Source organism: Episyrphus balteatus, chromosome 1, assembly GCF_945859705.1.
Source record: "Episyrphus balteatus chromosome 1, idEpiBalt1.1, whole genome shotgun sequence".
NCBI classification, from domain to species: domain Eukaryota; kingdom Metazoa; phylum Arthropoda; class Insecta; order Diptera; family Syrphidae; genus Episyrphus; species Episyrphus balteatus.
The window spans coordinates 40,199,087-40,218,974 of NC_079134.1; the positions used below are offsets into that span (position 1 = coordinate 40,199,087).

Sequence of the window (19,888 nt, forward strand, 5' to 3'; positions counted from 1 at the left end):
GTGACAAGGCGACATGGTGACAAGGCGACATGGCGACAAGGCGACATAGCGACATGGTGAGAAGGCGACATGGCGACAAGGCGACATGTCGACAAGGCGAACAAAGCCAATAAATACTTCAAATAAAATTTCATTTTTGTATAATATTTTATTAATTAATTTATTAACTTATTACATTTTATTTGTATACATAAAAATATGTACGAACTAAAAAGTATTCTGATGTATTTTCTAAAAATGTCTTAATTAACAATTAATTTTGACCTTATTTGTTTAGTTTCATTTAGAAAATACATAATCGTTTATACTTGGAAAGAGTTCTTATAAAAAATATTTTAAGTATAAATCTTGTTTGTTTTTTTTTTGCTAAATTAATTTTAACTTAATTATAAAATCTAAAATCTTATTTAAAATATAATTTTTATTTATAGTTAACATTGAATACTATCAGTGTCACACAATTATCGCTTCCAACATCTTAAATTTTGTTTTTTTTTTGTCTTTATCGTCTTTTTTAACAAAAGAAATTATATAAAAAAAAACTAAAAAATTTTACATACACTTAAAAAAATAAGTCAAATATTATTTCACATGGGTTTCCTTACATAGTTCAATTTAATTGAAAAGTTTTAACTTTTCAAAGTTTTTGAGAAAAAATTATAATTTCGTATTTCGATACAAAATAAAATGAGTAGGAATTTTTTTTGTTTTAATTGAGTACGAGACGAAGGCACTCGAAAACATTCATTCACATTTTTAGTTCGTCTCTCAATTTCTCTTTCAAAAACTATGACACAAAAACGAAAATATAAGGAAAAATAAATAAAATTTTTAAATTAATAGAAAAATTAGTTCTTTAAGTTTGCATTTGCATTAATTTCCATTTGCAACTTTTGTCTTTAATGGCAGGCCTTCTTCTTGGTCAGTTTCATTTTTATCTTCTGGTGGATTGTTCCAGGATTGAAGTTCTCCAGTTCCCATTACAACAAAGACAATAGCTCCAGACATGTATGTAGCTGCCAAAACCCAGAACACAATTTGCCATTGGTGGTAAGTTTTCTAAAATTCAATAAAAAAAAAATTAATATTTTATTTTTACAAACTTTCAAATTTACAACTTACATCATGATAGGTTAGAGCACCAACCATCCACGTCGATAGGAAACCACCAAACGATGAGAGTGTATTAGCCATTCCGAAGATTGTTCCACTGAAATTGGGAGCAATATCGAGACCGTTTCCTAAGTAACCAGCTGTCACAGCACCATGGAAGAACAGGGCCAATGTAAAGATAGCAACTGACCATCCAGCTACATCACCAAGGTATACTTGAAATACCATCAATAGTCCAGGTGTGAAAAGGGCTGTAAAGAATAAATAAAAGGTAAATAAGTTTCCAATCAACAATTAAAAATATCTTTTTATGTTAGATTTAATCAAAATTTGTTGAGTGTGAGTAGGTTGATATACAAAATTAGAAATGTAGCAGGCCCCAAGACTGACACTTGAGGGACATTAACTGAAGGTACTTTCTTTAATTTGTTGAGTTAACGTCAGCGATGCTTTACTGAATCGAAATTACCTACGTCTTTAAGGCATAATTTCATTGGCTGAAGCATATTTTTTTCAAACCTCAAAAATTAAACTAAGAAAAGTTTTTAAAGTTTTTTTAAATATGAAAAAAAATTTTGAAATTTTTAATTATAGAAGTTTTTCGTCTTTAAACTTTTTGTCAGTTTCGGATTTTTCGAAGAATTTTTTTTTTTTTGCAATATGATCTGCATAACTACATAAATCCAATTTTGTTAGAAGATAATCTACAAATGGAAATTTCGTTGCCAGAAATACTCCTGAAGTGTTCGCAGGCCGATAAGCTTTTTGCTTTCCAATCGGCAGCATTTTCAACTAAAATTAATTAAAAAAATCTAAAACGAAAACAAATAACACTGGTCAACAATTTTCAACTTTTTAAAATTTTCCAGAAAGATTTGTATCTAATTTTATAGATTTGGGTTCAGTAAGCTCAAAAATAATATTGGTTTCCTTTTAGTAGCTCTAGTTTTTGAAATATTTGGGAGTAATATCGTAATAATTTTAAAGTTATGTTTATTTAAACGGTTTGTAAACATTTTCCAGAAAAATTTTTGTCGAGCCTAATGCATTTGGGTTCACTAAGCCTAAAAATCACACTGGTTGCTTCCTAGGAGCTCTATTTTTTAGAAATTTTCATTTATCACATCTTGGGGGTAATTTCATACTATTTTTTTTTTTTAATTTTATTATTACAAGCGTTTTTCAAGTTTTGCTGGAAAAAAAATTTTTTTTTTAAATAATAAAAATTTAACAAAAAAAACTGTATGAATTTCTATGCATTTTCATGTAATTTAATTTAAAAATAGAGCTGCTAGAAAAAAAAACGAATGTTGTTTTCGGAATCAGCACCCCAAAATTAGTAAGAAATGATAAGCATCGGTCTGGAAAATTTTTGTGTGTTCGTTGAAATCGGTTAAGTCGTTTTCAAAATTCGACTATTCTTAAGAATTCTTAACCTACCCTGAAAATTCAAAAATTAAAAAAATAATCTTAAACGAAAAAACCATTGAATACAAATAAAATTAATCAAACAAAAAATTAAAAAAAAAAACGACAAGAAAAATGTCCAGGAGAGTAAACTTTGAGCAAAAAATGTGTAAAAATCACGTAAATCAATAGATCAATGGCAAACCATTTTTTAGTTTTTGAAAATTTCAAGAAAAACATTTGTTTCAATTTACCTAATTTACCTAATTTTGACAGTTTGGTTTTTAAGAGTTTCACGTGAATCGAAAAGCAAAAGATTATTTAGAAAAAATTTCATTTCGCTTAAAATGCGAATTAGGCTTTAAAATTTGTTTTTTTTTTTGTTTTTCAAAGAATCTTCGAATGTTAAATGTTTCAAACACTGAATATTGTGGGTTGGGATCATAATTTTGGCAAAATTAGGTTTTCAAAATTAACCTTTCCGGTGAGTGAGACCTTAGAAAAAAGTGTGCCATTTTTTCATTATTATATCAGAACAATTTTTCATTTTTCACAAAACATAATTTTTTAATACAGAAGAAGGAGAAGAAGAAGGGGTCAATTCCCGATCTGTGAAACTGTCAAGTGATAGTAAATTTATCATTTCAGTTTTAATAATTATGAAAAATTTTTGTAGTTTGTTTTAATTTTTTGTATCTAACTTTTGAAGTTTGTTTTAATTTTTTTATAAATCCAGAATCGAATTTATTATGAAAACGTGATCACAACAAAAACATTACTGTTAAAAAAAGAGCCAAGTTCTCCTATGTTGAAATTATGCTGGCACAAAAAGTACTGAGATGTAAAAGTGTACCAAGTTCTAAGGTTTGGGTTCAAATTCGTATCAATAAAATTTTGATTGTTCTCTTGACAATTTTTCTTAATTATCGATTTTTAAAGTTATTTCAAAAATTGCCAAGTAAACAATCAAAATTTTATTGATACGAATTTGAACCCAAACTTTAGAACTTGGTACACTTTTACATCTCAGTACTTTTTGTGCCAGCATAATTTCAACATAGGAGAACTTGGCTCTTTTTTTAACAGTAATGTTTTTGTTGTGATTTCACTACTTTTTGCAAGGTATGGCTGTAGAATATAAAATCTCTATTTTTGATGAAAATTCAGTGAAAATGGGTGGTTGCCACGCCCCCTGCCTGAAATTCTCAAACTTTAAATTTTTTCCTTTGTGTAAACTACCAGCTCCACCATTCTACCAAATTTCAAGATTCTACGACAATCAGAAGTGCTCTATAATAATTTATGAAAATTCAGCGGAAATGGGCGGTTGCCACGCCCCCTGGCTGAAATTCTCAAATTTTAAATTTATTCCTTTGTATAAACTATTAGCTCTACTATTCTACCAAAGGAGATGGCACATTTTTGGGCCCAGTGTGTTCACTAACGAAATTGGTATCAAATGAAAGGTGACGGTAAGCACATTACGTGGGTAAAATATTTTCAAATTCGTTAGTGGGGTTTTGGAGATATTTGAGTTTGAAGTTTCGGATTTCAAAATCAAGATTTCAGCTATTTTTGCGATCAATTAATCGTAGAATGCGTAGAAAGGACTTTTTATATTGGAAATTAGTTAATCTTTCTTTTTCTAGTACATCATTTTTCTCTAGGCGTTATACTTTCAGAGTAACAGAACCGCAAAGTATCTCATTCTCAGTAATTCCGCACTTAACTCTAAGGGTTGTTTAAAATATTTAAAATATCAAAAAACACACAATTTTCGGTAGTGTAACTCTGAAATTATAACTCCTAGAGAAAAATGATGTACTAGAAAAAGAAAGATTAACTAATTTCCAATCTAAAAAATCCTCTCTAGTTTTCTGTCCGACCAGTCGTTCTCGAGATATTGAGACAAATGCGTTTTTCAAAATGGCGGTCGCCCCACAAGACCAAACAATACGCAATCTGAGATTTGTACTTGGGATAAACCCCTCTTCAATACTGCATTCAAACTTAGCTCAAGTCATAGCTTTTTCCAGATTTTTCCCCATTGACTGAACTATAGTTTCTATTCTTATTATTTAATAGGCATATTTCAGCGGGTTTTTGTGTATTTTGCTTATTATAAGGTTTTTGTATGTTTTATAGAACTATTTTATATATAGAATTAAAGGTAACACATTAAGCTATCGAAAAATTACAAAAAAAAAGTGCATGTCACCAGTGAATATTTTGATATTTCGATGTGCCAAATGCCTCGCTTAAAAAAATCACCTTTTGAGAAGTAAATACCTAATATGTATTATTTTTTTTTAACAAAGAAAAAACTTTTGATACAGATTTATAGACAAGAGAAATACCTTTTATTTTATACCAATATTATTTCTGTACACCCATTATTACGCATTCTACGATTAATTGTTCGAAAAATTAGCTGAAATCTTGATTGTGAAATCCGAAACTTCAAACTCAAATATCTCCAAAACCCCACTAACGAATTTGAAAATATTTTACCCACGTAATGTGCTTACCGTCACCTTTCATTTGATACCAATTTCGTTAGTGAACACACTGGGCCCAAGCTCCATAGAAAAATGTGCCATCTCCTTTCAAGATTCTACGACAATCAGAAGTGCTCTATAATAATTTATGAAAATTCAGCGGAAATGGGCGGTTGCCACGCCCCCTGGCTGAAATTCTCAAATTTTAAATTTTTTCCTTTGTATAAACTACCAGCTCTACCATTCTACCAAATTTCAAGATTCTACGACAATCAGAAGTGCTCTATAATAATTTATGAAAATTCAGCGGGAATGCCGGTTGCCACGCCCCCTGGCTGAAATTCTCAAATTTAAAATTTTTTCCTTTGTATAAACTACCAGCTCTACCATTCTACCAAATTTCAAGATTCTACGACAATCAGAAGTGCTCTATAATAATTTATGAAAATTCAGCGGAAATGGGCGGTTGCTACGCCCCCTGCCTGAAATTCTCAAACTTTAAATGTTTTCCTTTGTGTAAACTACCAGCTCCACCAATCTACCAAATTTCAAGATTCTACGACAATCAGAAGTGCTCTATAATAATTTATGAAAATTCAGCGGAAATGGGCGGTTGCCACGCCCCCTGGCTGAAATTCTCAAGTTTTAAATTTTTTCCTTTGTATAAACTACCAGCTCTACCATTCTACCAAATTTCAAGATTCTACGACAATCAAAAGTGCTCTATAATAATTTATGAAAATTCAGCGGGAATGCCGGTTGCCACGCCCCCTGGCTGAAATTCTCAAATTTTAAATTTTTCCTTTGTATTAACTACCAGCTCTACTATTCTACCAAATTTCAAGATTCTACGATAATCAGAAGTGCTCTATAATATATGATGAAAATTCAGCGGAAATGGGCGGATGCCACGCCCCCTGAATTGAAAATCTCAAATTTTCGATTTTTTCCTTTGTATACACCACAAGTCCTATCACCGTGTAAAATTTCAAGTTTCTACGATATCGGGAAGTTCTCCATAATTTTGATGATCTGTCAGTGAGTCAGTGAGTCAGTTACGGTTTTTGCGATTTTTGAAGCCCTATATCTCAGAAACTACTCATCGTAGGAGGCTGAAATTTTGTGAGGAGTTTGGTTTTTACGAGCTCAACAAATGTAGTGAGTTTGAAATTTCTAGCATCTTTGGTGTGGAAGTTAGAGGGGGGTCGAAAATGGCCTGAGTTGTTTCCTGTAAATAAGGGTGTAGTGCCAAAGTTGCTAGAGAACTTGGCTGGGCACTACCGTGCCCCTTGATAAAACTTATCACTTCACAGTTTCACATATGTATAGGGAATTGACCCCCAGAAGCTTGTACAGCATTTTGAAAAGCAGAACTGTGGTTGTACAAAATTTTGAAACACAGAATTTTAGATTTACAGAACTTTGAAACGTAAAATCCTGAATTAACAGTACTTTGAAACATTACTGAATATAATAATAATTTTGTACACACAGAAATTTTGATGCATGTACAGAATTTTGGAAAACTCTCCGAATAATCTTGCAACAAAAAGCACTAAAATTATTTACCATTCGTATTAAGACTCGATTAAGGATATTTAATGCAAAAAATTTTTTTAAATTAACGAAATCGAGAGAAATTTGAATAAAATTTTTCCAAAAGAGTGCATTCAGCACCGAAAAAAATACAAAGTCACTTGCTCTTAAGATTAAGATGAAATTTATGTTAAATGTCAATGGTTTTAACGAGATTTAGCGTAAATCATCCTAAATCTAGATTTATGTAGGTGAAACTGGATTTTAGCATTTTTAAGGGTCAAAAGCTTTAAACAAAAACATGTATAAATCGTCCTTTTTTAGCCACACTTGAATTTAAGTGCCAAAATATGAATAAAATTTTAAATTAAACTTACCGAAAACGGTGAACACTTTTCGTGTAGCAGTTGTGGATAGTGTTCCCTTCTGTCTAAGGAAATCAGCTAAATATGATGAGCCTACAGCCATAACGTATTTACCCAGGTACGGAAGTGATGAGAAAAGTCCATTCTATAAAAGTCAAAAAAAAAATATGTTGGTCAACAATTTTAATAAGAATTTACAAAATTTAAATGAACTAACAACTAACTAGTCCTTATACTTTGGTCATTTGAAAATTCATTAAATTAAGATGAAAGAATCAAGCAATGTTTTGTTTCAATTATTTTAGTACTTAAGTAGGTATGTTAAGGACTACAAAATTGGTTTCATTTATTCTAAGAGCTGCAAGTTGTATTGAAACACTTTTTGGAAGTTTTTGAATTTGAATTGGGACATTTCTACTTTATTTTTAAAATTAATCGTTAAAAAGTATACACGAAAAAATCGTTTTTGACTAAAAAGTTATCATTCGAATCGATTTTATAGAATTGAAAGAATGGTGTATAGAACGTCCAGTTAAAAAAAATTATTCTGTAAATTGTAATTTGTTAAACCAAGTAACGATTTTTTTTTATTTTTCCATCCACCGATGTAACAAGTGTTCTTTTTTTTTTTTGTTCAGTGTATGTCAAAGATACGGGTGAAAAGTTACGATAATAATTAATCGCATATAGAGATTAGAACTCTAAATAAAATTCAAATGAGCACACGGCAGTCAATTAAATTGGATTGGGTTTGGTTTGGTTGTACGGTTGTGTATCCAACTCAGAACAACGAAGGACAATCAATTTAATTCTTATAAATCATTTAATTGAACTGAACAAAATGAATGACTTTTGAAAGTATACAATTGGCAATATAATATATATGTAATATAATATTATGGGGGCGTTAGATAAATAAATCGTATTCTACATAACACAGTTTCTGTTATTTAATCATTAATTAATGAAATATTTTTTCCAAAGTCAGATTGGTTAAATTTCTAAATGATTTTGTTTTCAAATAAATAAAAATCTAACCTTTTTGATATTGAAATTTAATATGTCATGCATATAAGTTGGCAATTGGTTGATCACAGTAAAGAATCCAAATACTGACAATCCGTGAGTTATGATAATTGCCCAGACGGCAGATGATGTCAACAATTGGCCCCATGGTACATGGCTAGGACGTTTTTTTGATGTTGATGAACCAATAGCTTCTTCAATTTCACGACGTTCTTCGGGGGAGATTCTTGGATGGGTGGCTGGTGTGTCGAAGACAAAGAGGAACCAACAAATTGACCAAATTAAACCAACAGCACCTGAAAGAAACACAGATTCAAATAAACATTTAAATTCAAACTTCTTTTGTAAAATAAAAATAATATGATTTTGTAGCAATAGATTTTGGTGATTTTTAAAGTTCAGAAGAAAGTACATTATGTTTTTCATAGATCGAAATTTACTTAGTCAAACCACGGGTTCACCAAGATCACTTCAAAATAAGTATAAATTGGTTAACAAGATAATCATTTGTTAAATATTTTCTACAGAAAAATATCTCCACGATTTTTTTCTGATCAGCAAATGGTTTTCAATAGAAAGAAAGGTAGGCCTAAAAACTCCTGGTACAAGCAAATGCAAAACCACCAGCATTCAGTTGGCCTTAGAAATGGAACAATACAAAACCGGGAGGCTTGCCGCCGATTTCTGAGGTCAACCCGGCGAACCCCACAGGCGGATCACTAGTGTGAAGCAGTTACGTGGGATAGTTATGATCCACTCGACATCGAGATCATAACAGCGCCGAGAAAAAGGAAGAAGAAGAAGCAAATGGTTTTCATTTTTATCAATACAGGATTCCCTGGTTAATTCAACAATACATCAGTTTAGTATTTTTGTATAGGTACATATGTAAGTAACTAAATTATCATTTCCAAATCAAATTGTTTATTTATTTATAAACAAATTCAAATAAGCAAATTGAAGGAAATGATTTGATAAAAATGACAGATGGTTAAATAATATAATTATTTAAATCTTTAATTGATAAGTGCTTTAATTTCAACTTAATTTAAAATAACTATATAAACCATATCTTAATTCAAAAAGATTAAAAAATCACTTTAACACAAGCCAAATGACTTCGCGAATAATGTGTTTTATCTTATCTTCTAAAAAGAAACAATGCGCGAATTGATTAAATTGCTTTCGTTTCAAATTATTGATGTGCTGATTTATCTATTTATTGTCAATCAAAAATATTCGAAACAATTTTTGAAATTTAAGAACAAAAAAACGATCAACATCAGATACAAATTTTAATTTCATTTTATATCTTGAGCATTATTTACCTATTCATTAAATAGTTTTATTGTCTTAAAAAAATTAATTTTTAAATCGAATTTAAATTAACTTTTAATGAGATTTGGTAATCAATAGGCTTGAAATTCTGAACAAATCTCTAGATTTTAATCCAATAAAAACTAGTTTGCAATTGATAAACTAGAAAAAATTAAATTTAGGTATAGGTACATTAAAGAGTGCTTCTAGGAGAATAGGTACACACAAATTTCTACCTACATAATATTTCTACACATTGTAAAAAAGGCTTTTACAAAATTTGCTGACTTCTAATAGGTATTTATTATCAGTTATTTGTATCAATTTGAAAGTCACCATAAAACAATATCCGCAATTCTTTAGTTAATCTCTAAATGATAATAAATCAATGAAAATTCTTTTATTATTTTATTACGACTGTTAATAAATATATTTTTGGAATTCCCAGTAAATATAATTGATTAAAAAGACGACGGATGATATGATTAAAATCAAATTGGGTAGGTGATTGAATTTTTGTCAAGAAATTTGATTGGGTTTAATATAGTTTATCCACGAAACTGCCATTGCGAATTTTGTTTTTAATTTTTTTGAAAACACTTTCTAGTTCATACGTTCAAAATTAGAGTTTTGAAATTGCTACAATGAATTATCACTTTTTTTTTACTTGTATATTTGTTGCAAACCGGTCACACAATTTGGAAATCTGCTTTCACTTTTTACAATAAATTCTATTTCGCTGTTTTGAGAGAAGTTTCTAATTTACGAATTTGAGTTAAAAAACTGTATGCTTTCTGCAAATACGATGCTTTAAAAAAAAAACAATGTTTCAAATTCACTTTCTTGGTAGGTATACCGTTTTTAAGTTATTTTTAGTATTCAACACCTAACAACAAAATTAAATACATATAGGTACTTTTTAAGAATCCATATTTTTTTTTTTTTTTGAAAATTTGGAAGATACCGTTTTTAATGATTTTTCAAATTTTAGGAGAAACTTTTAGGAAAATAATATTTTTTCATGGTTACCTATAATAATGTCTATAGCATTGGTTCATATACGAAATGTAAAATTTTGAGGAAATATTAACCTACAACACGAGTATTGCATGGAGGAGCCTATTTCACAGCTTAATACATCAGCTACATCAACGACTTTGCACTTAAATTGCTGCGGTCTGTGGGACATCTCGAAGTATTTTATTGACCTTCACAAGTATTTCCCAACGTTCAATCGGACTCAACTATTGATTTTTGAGGTTGCTAATGTAGTTGATGTAGTAAGCTCTGCAACAGGCCTTATTTTTTTTTTTTTGTTAATGAAAAATGAGATTAAACATTTAACAAAAACTTTAACTTAAGCAGTGAAGCCCTTCTTTTTATTTTGGTAGAGGGACACTAAGTCCAGTTTCAAGAAATAAATTTCTCATAACAGGCGTACCTTAGCGTTAAATTTTGGCCACGAGAACACAGTGAGAATCGTTAAGGAAGAATGCTGCGATACTGCCCCTCGCAACCTTTGTGTTTGTGCTCACTATTGGATTTGATGTACACTCAGAGAAAAAATAGTTAAAATCGAAATAGTACTTTTAAATAAACTGGCGGAAAAAATTAAGGGATCAAAAAAATATTCCAAGTTTTTTGGGTTTTTTTTTCAAGTGACTGTATTTGTCTTAAAAACGGTCGTACTGAAATTTCAAAAAGAGGACCTAAAGCTCAAACTTTCTATAGTTTTGAGAAATTATAATGAAAAATTCAAAAATTTTTATCAATATATAAAAATTAAAAAAGCGTTTTTTTTTTTGGTAAAGATTATAACATATCATTTAAAGTCAAAATTGTGATACTTTAATTATTTTGCAAAAATGCGACTGAATAAAACAAAACAACGGCTTTATGCATTGAATTAAAATCTGTTGAACATTACTCGTTTTATCGATAGTTCCAACTTCTGACTATCCCAAAAGCCACAAAAAGACCGTATTTTCTTGATTTTTCAAATTATTGCAAAAAAAAAAAAAAATTTCTTTCAAAAACCCGTACTATATTTTTGTGGGAAATTTATTCAAGATTTCAAAACACTCCGTAATTTTCTTGTGGAATCAGCATTTGCTGAGATATTGATTATTAAAGATAAAAAGATTCCGTTCAAAATTCGATATTTCGAAATGTTCGTATCGTATCGTGTAGTTAAAAATGGTTAGAAAAGTATTCTGCAAATTAACTATTAAATATTCAATTTTAACTGTTAAAACATAGGTATAATTTATTAAAATTGACTATTTAATAGTTAATTTACAGATAACTTCGATAGCCATTTTTAACTTTTTTAAAATAACTATCCCGATTTTAAGTATTGTTTTCTCTGAGTGCGAATCACGGTTATCCAAACTGGAATTCTGGGTTTGGATGCTTGTGGCTTTGAAAATTAGTTTTAAATTAAAAAACTATTGGATCACAACATAATTGGATTATATTTGTATAGGTACCATGCAGTTCGCATTATAAAAGCCTTATAAAAGTGTTAAGTTATTACGTCTACGTTTCAATAAATTGTGCATACTAATCCTTCAAACAATTCCAGATAACGTTACTATACTGCCTGTCTTAGGTAGGTACTATAAGAAATCTTTAGTAATCCACAAAACATATGCTTTGTTGAAAACTCTCCTTTAATCACTTCTTTGAAGCCAAACAGGACTGTTTTTTCAATTGCCCAAATCTACTGCTTGCTGCTTCAGTAATAAAAATCAAACAAAAACATTATAAACTCATCTAATTGTTAATCTAACATTCGCTCTTAATCATTCAATACCACGCATAAAGCCTTTCATTTTGAAAACTTTGAACTAAGTTCCAAAAGTCCAAGATGATGCATTGTGTGTCTATATACGCTTTATACGTTAAACGCCTATAAATAGTTGACACAAATTCGCACAATCACAATTGAAAGAAAATTAATTAAAAAGAAGAAAAAAAAAACAAAACTTAATTTGCAATATTTTTCATTCATAAAGAAAACTATAAAAAAAAATCTTCTTATAAATTGTGTGTATTGGTTGCAATGAAAATTATACACGACAAACAACATTTTTTCTATTTAATTTACACACATCATAATCAATGGCCTTATACAATTTTTGCATTGGCCATTAAAGTATATAGTAATCAAATGAGTCACACAAAGACTTTGAAATGACTACTAGAGACGATTGGCATGAGAATTATAAGCACCACATAAATGCACTGTTCTGTGAAATCAAATATCTGTGCTTTTTGATCACGCTTCGTTTGGCAAATTCAACAAAATTGTTTACAACAAAATAATAATAAATTCTCAGAAATTCGAAATAAACAAATTAAATGCATTTTTATTCAACTTACCGGTAAGATAGAATACACTAGCCCAGCCAAATGATGAAATAAAGAATCCACAAATTGGCATAGTTATTGCAGCACCAAGAGATGAAGCTGTATTGGTTTGAAAAAAGACAGAACAAATTGTTTAGAATTTTAAAAATATACATCAACAAAATTGAACTTACCCATCATATTGGACATGAATTTTGAACGATCCATTGGGGGAATCCAAACTGCTGCAACTGGGTGAATTGCTGGCCATGACGCACCTTAAAAGTCCAACAACAAATCAATTAACAAACCTTCAATTTGCCAACAAAGTTACAACAACTTACCCAACATAAAGCCCAAAACAACTCTGACAACAATCAAAGCTACATAATCAATGTGAGCTGCAATCGGTGTGAATAAGGTCAACAGAGACGCCCAAAGCATAGAATGTCCAAATACCCTTCGACCACCAATCAATTCAGCCAATCGACCACCGGGCAATTCTGTCAGAATATAGCCCCAAAAGAAACTGCCCAGTACAAAGTTTTGTTGGTATGAATCCCAGGCGAATTTTTCATCTTCCACTTCAGCAGGACTAACGTTTGAGGCAGGTGTTGTAAGATTTGACGTACTAGTGCCATTTAAAACTGGCAAGCCGGTGGTATTGGTTTTGACCATTGCCACAATGGCAATGGTTAGATTTACTCGCAGGGCATAGTTCAGCATGAAGCCCAACATTGTCATTAGATTTAGTACTTGACGACATGATAGGAAATCTAAAAGAAAAAATAAACAGAATTAAAAATATTAATCTGAATGAGTCAGCAATTTTTCTAGAAATATGTTAACAAATTTTTAGTAAAGGGACATGTAAAGGATTCGTAAAAAAATCAAGATCGAGCTTAATCAAACGTCTTTAATATAAAATTTTAAAAAAGTAAGATAGGTTACTAAATCTTTATTTTTTATTTTAAGGAATATCAGAAACAGCCCTAATCTAATAAAGCTTCTCTTTCAATTTCGATCAAAAAACTAAGCAAATTCGTACGACCTATACAACGAGTATATATAAAAAAAAGTCGGTATAAAGTAATGAATCTAGTAGAAAAAGAACATGAATCTATGTTACTAACGTACCTATTGTGGGCGCAGTCATTTAGAATTATTTTTCATGATTAAATTCAACAATATCGTGACAGCTCTCTGACAGTTATTTGACAGCTTGATGTATGTTTTTATTATTTTTTATTTGTTGAATAAAAACGCTTTTGTGTGTCATCGAAGGTTGAATTGCAAATATTTACTGAATATTTACTTTTGTTTTTTTACATAAAACCACATTTTAAATTCATTATAAAATGATTTTAGTGGTTTTTTGTGTTAAACCACATGAAAACAATTTGTTTAGCATACATTTTTTAGGTCAGTTATTTCTACCAAAAAGTAAAATTAAAAAAAAATTAAGGTAAATTTTTTAAAACCATTTTTAAATATTCTTCAGGATTTTACATACTTAAATGACGTTTGTTCCATACCAAAGCACGTCACTTTAAAGATTGAAAGCCTGTTAAATGTCTATGAAATCGGCCAGAGTAAACTTTAAAAACCGTTTTGAAAAAATCTGTAAAATAGCAAAAAACAATTTTTAATTTCCCTTTTTAAATGACGACTTTAAATTTAATGGAGTATGATTAAGGGCCCTGTTATGACTCGCGAGTCAAATGTTCCACTGAAGTCCAACGATTTGGGAAACACTCATATCGTAGTATTCTGATTATAAAACTACGACAATCAGCCCACAATGCAGTAAAAATAAAGAAAACGATGTGGAAATATAAATTTTTCAAACGCTTAATGACTTATTATAGGATCAATAATTTTGATTCGAGATATTTTTCTAGAGATTCTCGAGTCATAATAGTGCCCTAAATTTGGCCTTAATATTTCCACAAATAACAGGCATTATTAAAAAGGACATATTTCCGATAATTGTCTCAGACAACAGTTTTGAAAGAAAGTTTTCAGGATTTCTAAAAAACAGAATATCAATTTACTCGCTTTGTTAAAAAGCTTAGATTGAATCTCTTTTGACAGTATTGGCCAGTGTAAATGTAAAAATATTTGCTTAAGATTGTAACATAAATAAAAGTTACGCAAACGCCACAGTGACTTTCTTATTTTCCTTTAATTTTATCACTGTTGTAGAGTCAAAATTTTGGCATTTTTTTTCTTTTTCATACGCAAAAATTCCTTTGGGAATTTTGAGGACTTTTGAATTTTTCAGCATAATTTTTGAATATCTCTTAAACGTAGGGTGGACAAACGATGATTTTTGGTATAAATTTAGAACTCGATGTGGACAAACGATTGCAATTGGTTTAATACGTCTTTTTTAATACGTTTAAGACAATTTTTTATTTTTCAGACTTCGTACAAAAAAATAAGATTGCTCTAAAAAAATTTGTATGGGTGGGTAAACGAAAATTTGGGGTGGACAAATATACAAAAAAGGTGGACGATAGAAAAAATATGCCTCCACTTCTGTATGTGGTTTGCCTAATAAATCGAGGGGTCTGAATCTGAATATAAGAAGTTTGTCGTGAAAGTTGTCGAGTGTCGACCTTAGAGCTTCACTGGTAAACATGTACACTGATATCTGGATTTTGCTTATTTTTTGTGGATTTTTTTTAAATTTTAAAAAAGTGTTCTGAACTTACTTTTTTATAAAAAATTTAGCAAAAAATTTCACTAAAAATAACAATGCTTGTCATATTTTTCTACAAGTTTACCTAAATTAGAGATTTTTTTAATTTGATAACATTTTTAATAAAAGTTTTTTCTTTGAGCGTTCAGTACTCTTAGGTCCATTTTCTTCACTCGGAGTTGAACAAAACTTGAGAATTTTTATATTAAAAATTCTCAAGTTATGTTCAACTCCGAGTGAAGAAAATGGACCTTAGTTTCTTAACTAAAATGAATCCAAAAGACTTATTCTATTTGCATAAATTTATCTAAAAATATATTTGTAGTCTTCTTATACCCACCCACTATAAAATACTCTAAGGCTAGAGTAGGTAAACAAAACTTTCAAGATTTCAAAACAATTTCCTGCTATCGAAAATAGAACAAAGCAAAAAAAAAATAGAAAACAAAATTAACAAAAGAAAGTATCTAAAAATAACTTTTGCCATCTTTTGCGTGTGCGTTTAATTAGATTTATATCTTTCTATATTATCGAACATTTTTTTGACAATTACCCTTTGAATATTCATATAGATGGCGGGCGCGTGCTTATTTTTGAAGGTCATGAAATTTTATTTTGACTTATGTTTTGTTTTTTTTTTTTTTGAAATTTCAAACAAAATTAAAAATAAATTCTTGAACATCTGCCAAATTAAAAATCTACTAACTATGTGTATTGTATGCATTTATTTAGTACACATTTAACAAGACACACCTTCAAAGACTAATTTAATAAATTTTAAAAATTCCAGACAATAATAATATTGACTTTTAATTTGTTACCTTATGGGTAATTAACAGAAATTGCGTTTTTGACTTACATAGATTATTTTTCAAAAATTTGTTTTTAACAAAAATTGAAAAAAAAAAAATATATATATAATTATGAATTAGTCGCATATAAACAATAATTAACTCATCCTTTTTAGTAGAAGAAAGATTTAAAATTGGTATCTAGAAACTAGGAGACACGAGACAATTGTGTTTTGACGAATCTGTACTTATAAAAATCGTTCTAAAATTAACTTGATGTTATATTCATTTAATTAACACTTGTTTTGCTGCTCTAAATCTCCAATGAGTCTTTTCATTAAATGTGTTTAATGTTTCAAGTTTTAGGGGGATATCATTTTGCTTTGAACAATTAATTAAGAGATTTTATCGTCTCCAGATTATACATAGTTTGTTGCTGGAATTTGATCATCCATTAAGACGAAATGGTCCATATTGTCAACATTAATTTGAATATCGCGTTTCTGAGAAGTAGTGTTTTTCGAATTAATTAATATTAATTAAGGCAACATAGGGCAATGGCACATTTGAGTTAATGACTAATATAAAAGAGAATTTTATAATGTATCTGGTACATCGATATGAGTAAATTTTAATTGGATCAAATGATAATATTTTTTTTACAGTCAAATGTCTAGCCTTAAATTCTCAGATATTCAAAAATTCTTCGACTCGATATACAATTATTTATAAATCTGTTATTGTTTTAGGAAAGAATGTTCTAATATTGCATATTTTTATCACTCATAAAATTACGAGTGTTTCTTAGACAAAAAAAGTAAACAAAGAAAATAATGGCAATTAAATGTTTTGAAGATATTAATTTACAAGTGCAAATATAATGCTCAAAGAATTTATATTTATATTTTTGTATTGCTGATATGAATAAGGAAACTAATTTCTTTGTGGTTTATGCGGCAAAGAAATAAGTGCATTTTTATGAGTATCATTGAGATTAAAGAAAACGATATCAGACAAACCACATATATATAATTTTTTTAAGTAGGTTCATCGAATATGTAAATAGGCGTATTTTTGTGGTCTAAAAACAAGTGAATATGGCCTATTCATGTAAATTAATATTGTTGACGTTATTGTTAATTTGTCTAGATAGCTGTTCAATTAAATTACTTCCTTATGGATGACAACAAAATAAATCTCTTAGTTAAAAAAAAAATAAAATAAAATGGTTTTGATGGTTTTAGAAGATAAGAAAGATTGATTTTTGTTTGCTTTTTTTGATGAAAGTTGATTGGGTTCAAAAAACTTTAACTCTTTTTGTAGAGGTCGTGCAGACATGAATGATATGAATATTTTGAGCCAAAATAACAGGCTTTCAGATGTTATAAAATTTTTTGTTTTCATATAAAAAAATCGATTTAATGGTGTTAGAAGAAGAAAAGTTTGATTTTTTTTTTTTACTTTTTGTCATGAAAAATGATTGTTTTTAATAAATTATTTTTATACCTTTTACGCATTGACAAAATTTATATATGGCTTTATTCTTTACAAGAAATATTAAACTTTTTAATTGTGTAAGTTTTTTGGAAGATTTTTATTTATAACTAAAAAAATTGATATAATGAGAAAAGAAAAAAAAAAGGTATTTTTTCTTGTAAATTATGATAGCATTCAAAAATATAAATATGTAAGGTCCTAATCTTTAGCTTAAGTACTTTACTATAAGAAAAATTCAATAAATACAATATCAGTACTTCGGCAATAGTAAAGGGTTATCTTTTTTATGATTTTATTCTATTATATTTTTTTCTTAGTTCCGACACATATTTTTGTAGGAAATAGAAAACAATTTCTTTTACACATTTTTCTAAAAAACTTAACCGTTTGAATGATATTCGGGGTTAAAGTTTGGAAAATTCGTAAAAAAATTTTGATACGAATTAAGGTTTAAATAATTCGATTTAATTCTAAGCAAATAAGAAAATTAAGAAAAAAATTAAAAATGTTCATGAATTTTTAAAACTCTGACCTCGAATATTTTTCAAATAAAAATTTTAAAGAAATTATAGAAAATTAATTTTTGTAGAGCGTTCAGTTTCCTTCAATGAGGATTAATAAGGGTTTTTACTTGGAACGTAGTTTAAAAGGTAACAAGCTATACATTTTTCTGTGTCTAAACTAAAAAAAAACGTAATCCATTTTCTTGGACTCATAGGCGGATCCAGGGGGGGGGCACGGGGGCACGTGCCCCCCCCCAGAACTTAAAGTTCATACTTAAAGGAAATCAAACTATAAGAGTTTTAAAAATATATGAATAATAACAGAAAGAACTTGAGTGAAACTCTTGTCTATTTCTGGCTGAAAATGCGAATTTTGTTGATTGTTGCATCATTTTCCCATGAAAAGCTCCACCTCACAAATAAATAAACGGCTATTTGTTGGGTACACACGAATTTTTTTTTTTTCGATTTAAAAAAAAGTGAATTTTCAAAGTGATTTTGGTGAAAAATTTTGATATGGACATCGAATGACATTGAATGATATAAAAAATAATTGTATATGCAACTCTATTTCATACAGAGTGGTTAAAAAATTTGCACTTTTTTCGTTGTTTTTTTTTTTAACATTAGTGTTTTTAAAATAGCGGAACACGTCACAAAATTGCATAAACTATATATTATAGAACTGCTGGATATGTAGAACAAACTTGCATTTCAGAAGTTTGCCCAAGTTTGCACCCCGAAAATAAAGACCCCTTGAAAAAAAACTCCTCAAAAGCGACCCTTACTTATAGATTTTTATAAATATTATTTTATTGAGAAAATTTCTCCAGGGATACCTCTAAAAATATGTAAAAAAAATAGTGTTCCAAATTTCAAAAGAATCGGTGCAGTAGTTTTGAAGTTATGAGGAGCACCGGCGTTGAAAACATTAGTTGTGGGGATAACGATTTAAAGTTTTGAACTCTGGACTAAAAGACTAAAACGTTCCTAAGGGAAGTATTAAAATACTCATAACTTGGTCAATTTGGCTCCAAGAGACCTACAATTTGAACACAACATTCTTGAGGTATAAAACAATTTAACCCCTTGTAGCCCCATGTGACATTTCTGTAACAAACCGAAAAAGATTGCATAAAAGCTCTACAAACTATTTTTTTTTCTTTTGAAGCTTCTAATATTATAATCTTTAAGTATTGCTTTATCGAAATAGTACTTCAAATTTCTAATAAATAGTTTTTTCTAACCAATAGTTTTTAATTGACAGTTAATGTTGAAAGTTGGGTTTTTTTTTGAAAATAAGCAAATTTGTGTAAAAACTACGAAATTCAGAAAAAAAATAGTTTTTGTTAGTAAACCAAACGGGGTTTTATTTTTGGATTTTAGGAAAGTGCCTAAAAATTAATATTAGATAGTTTTTTACTTGAATTTTTGCATTTTTATATAAAAATAAATTATTTAAACTTTTTTTTTACTCCCAAAATATCGAAATAACTAAGTAAATAATGACTTTATTGAATTTTTAAAAAAATACGTGTTTTATTAAAGATAAAGGCCAATCGATTGACTTATTAATTTTTAAATTTACGACCTTGGGTTACAAAAGGTTAATGCAAATAAAAAAAAACAAAACTGGGTTTCCCGGCAAAAAAGTATGATTCAGAGCCGATTTTTCAATCTTCTAATAAACAGTCAGTTAACTGTTCGATGAATAAATTTATTAGGCTCATAAACAATCGGATAACAACATTAAATTTTTCAATCAAGAATAATTTATTCT

The 19,888-nt window shown here is 29.1% G+C and overlaps 1 protein-coding gene across 1 annotated transcript in view; it reads right to left on the reverse strand.

The window, feature by feature from the left end:
• Window positions 1–291: 291 nt before the first annotated feature.
• Window positions 292–19,888, reverse strand: part of LOC129918163 (sialin) — a 42,393-nt gene continuing 22,796 nt past the window's right edge. Inside the window, exons 3-9 of the mRNA XM_055998540.1 lie at window positions 12,958–13,389; window positions 12,808–12,891; window positions 12,647–12,733; window positions 7,958–8,241; window positions 6,932–7,064; window positions 1,123–1,364; window positions 292–1,059 (exon numbers count right to left, since the gene is read on the reverse strand). Coding sequence (XP_055854515.1) covers window positions 874–1,059; window positions 1,123–1,364; window positions 6,932–7,064; window positions 7,958–8,241; window positions 12,647–12,733; window positions 12,808–12,891; window positions 12,958–13,389 — 1,448 coding nt within the window. The 3' untranslated portion in view covers window positions 292–873. The remainder of the gene's footprint in view (window positions 1,060–1,122; window positions 1,365–6,931; window positions 7,065–7,957; window positions 8,242–12,646; window positions 12,734–12,807; window positions 12,892–12,957; window positions 13,390–19,888) is intronic.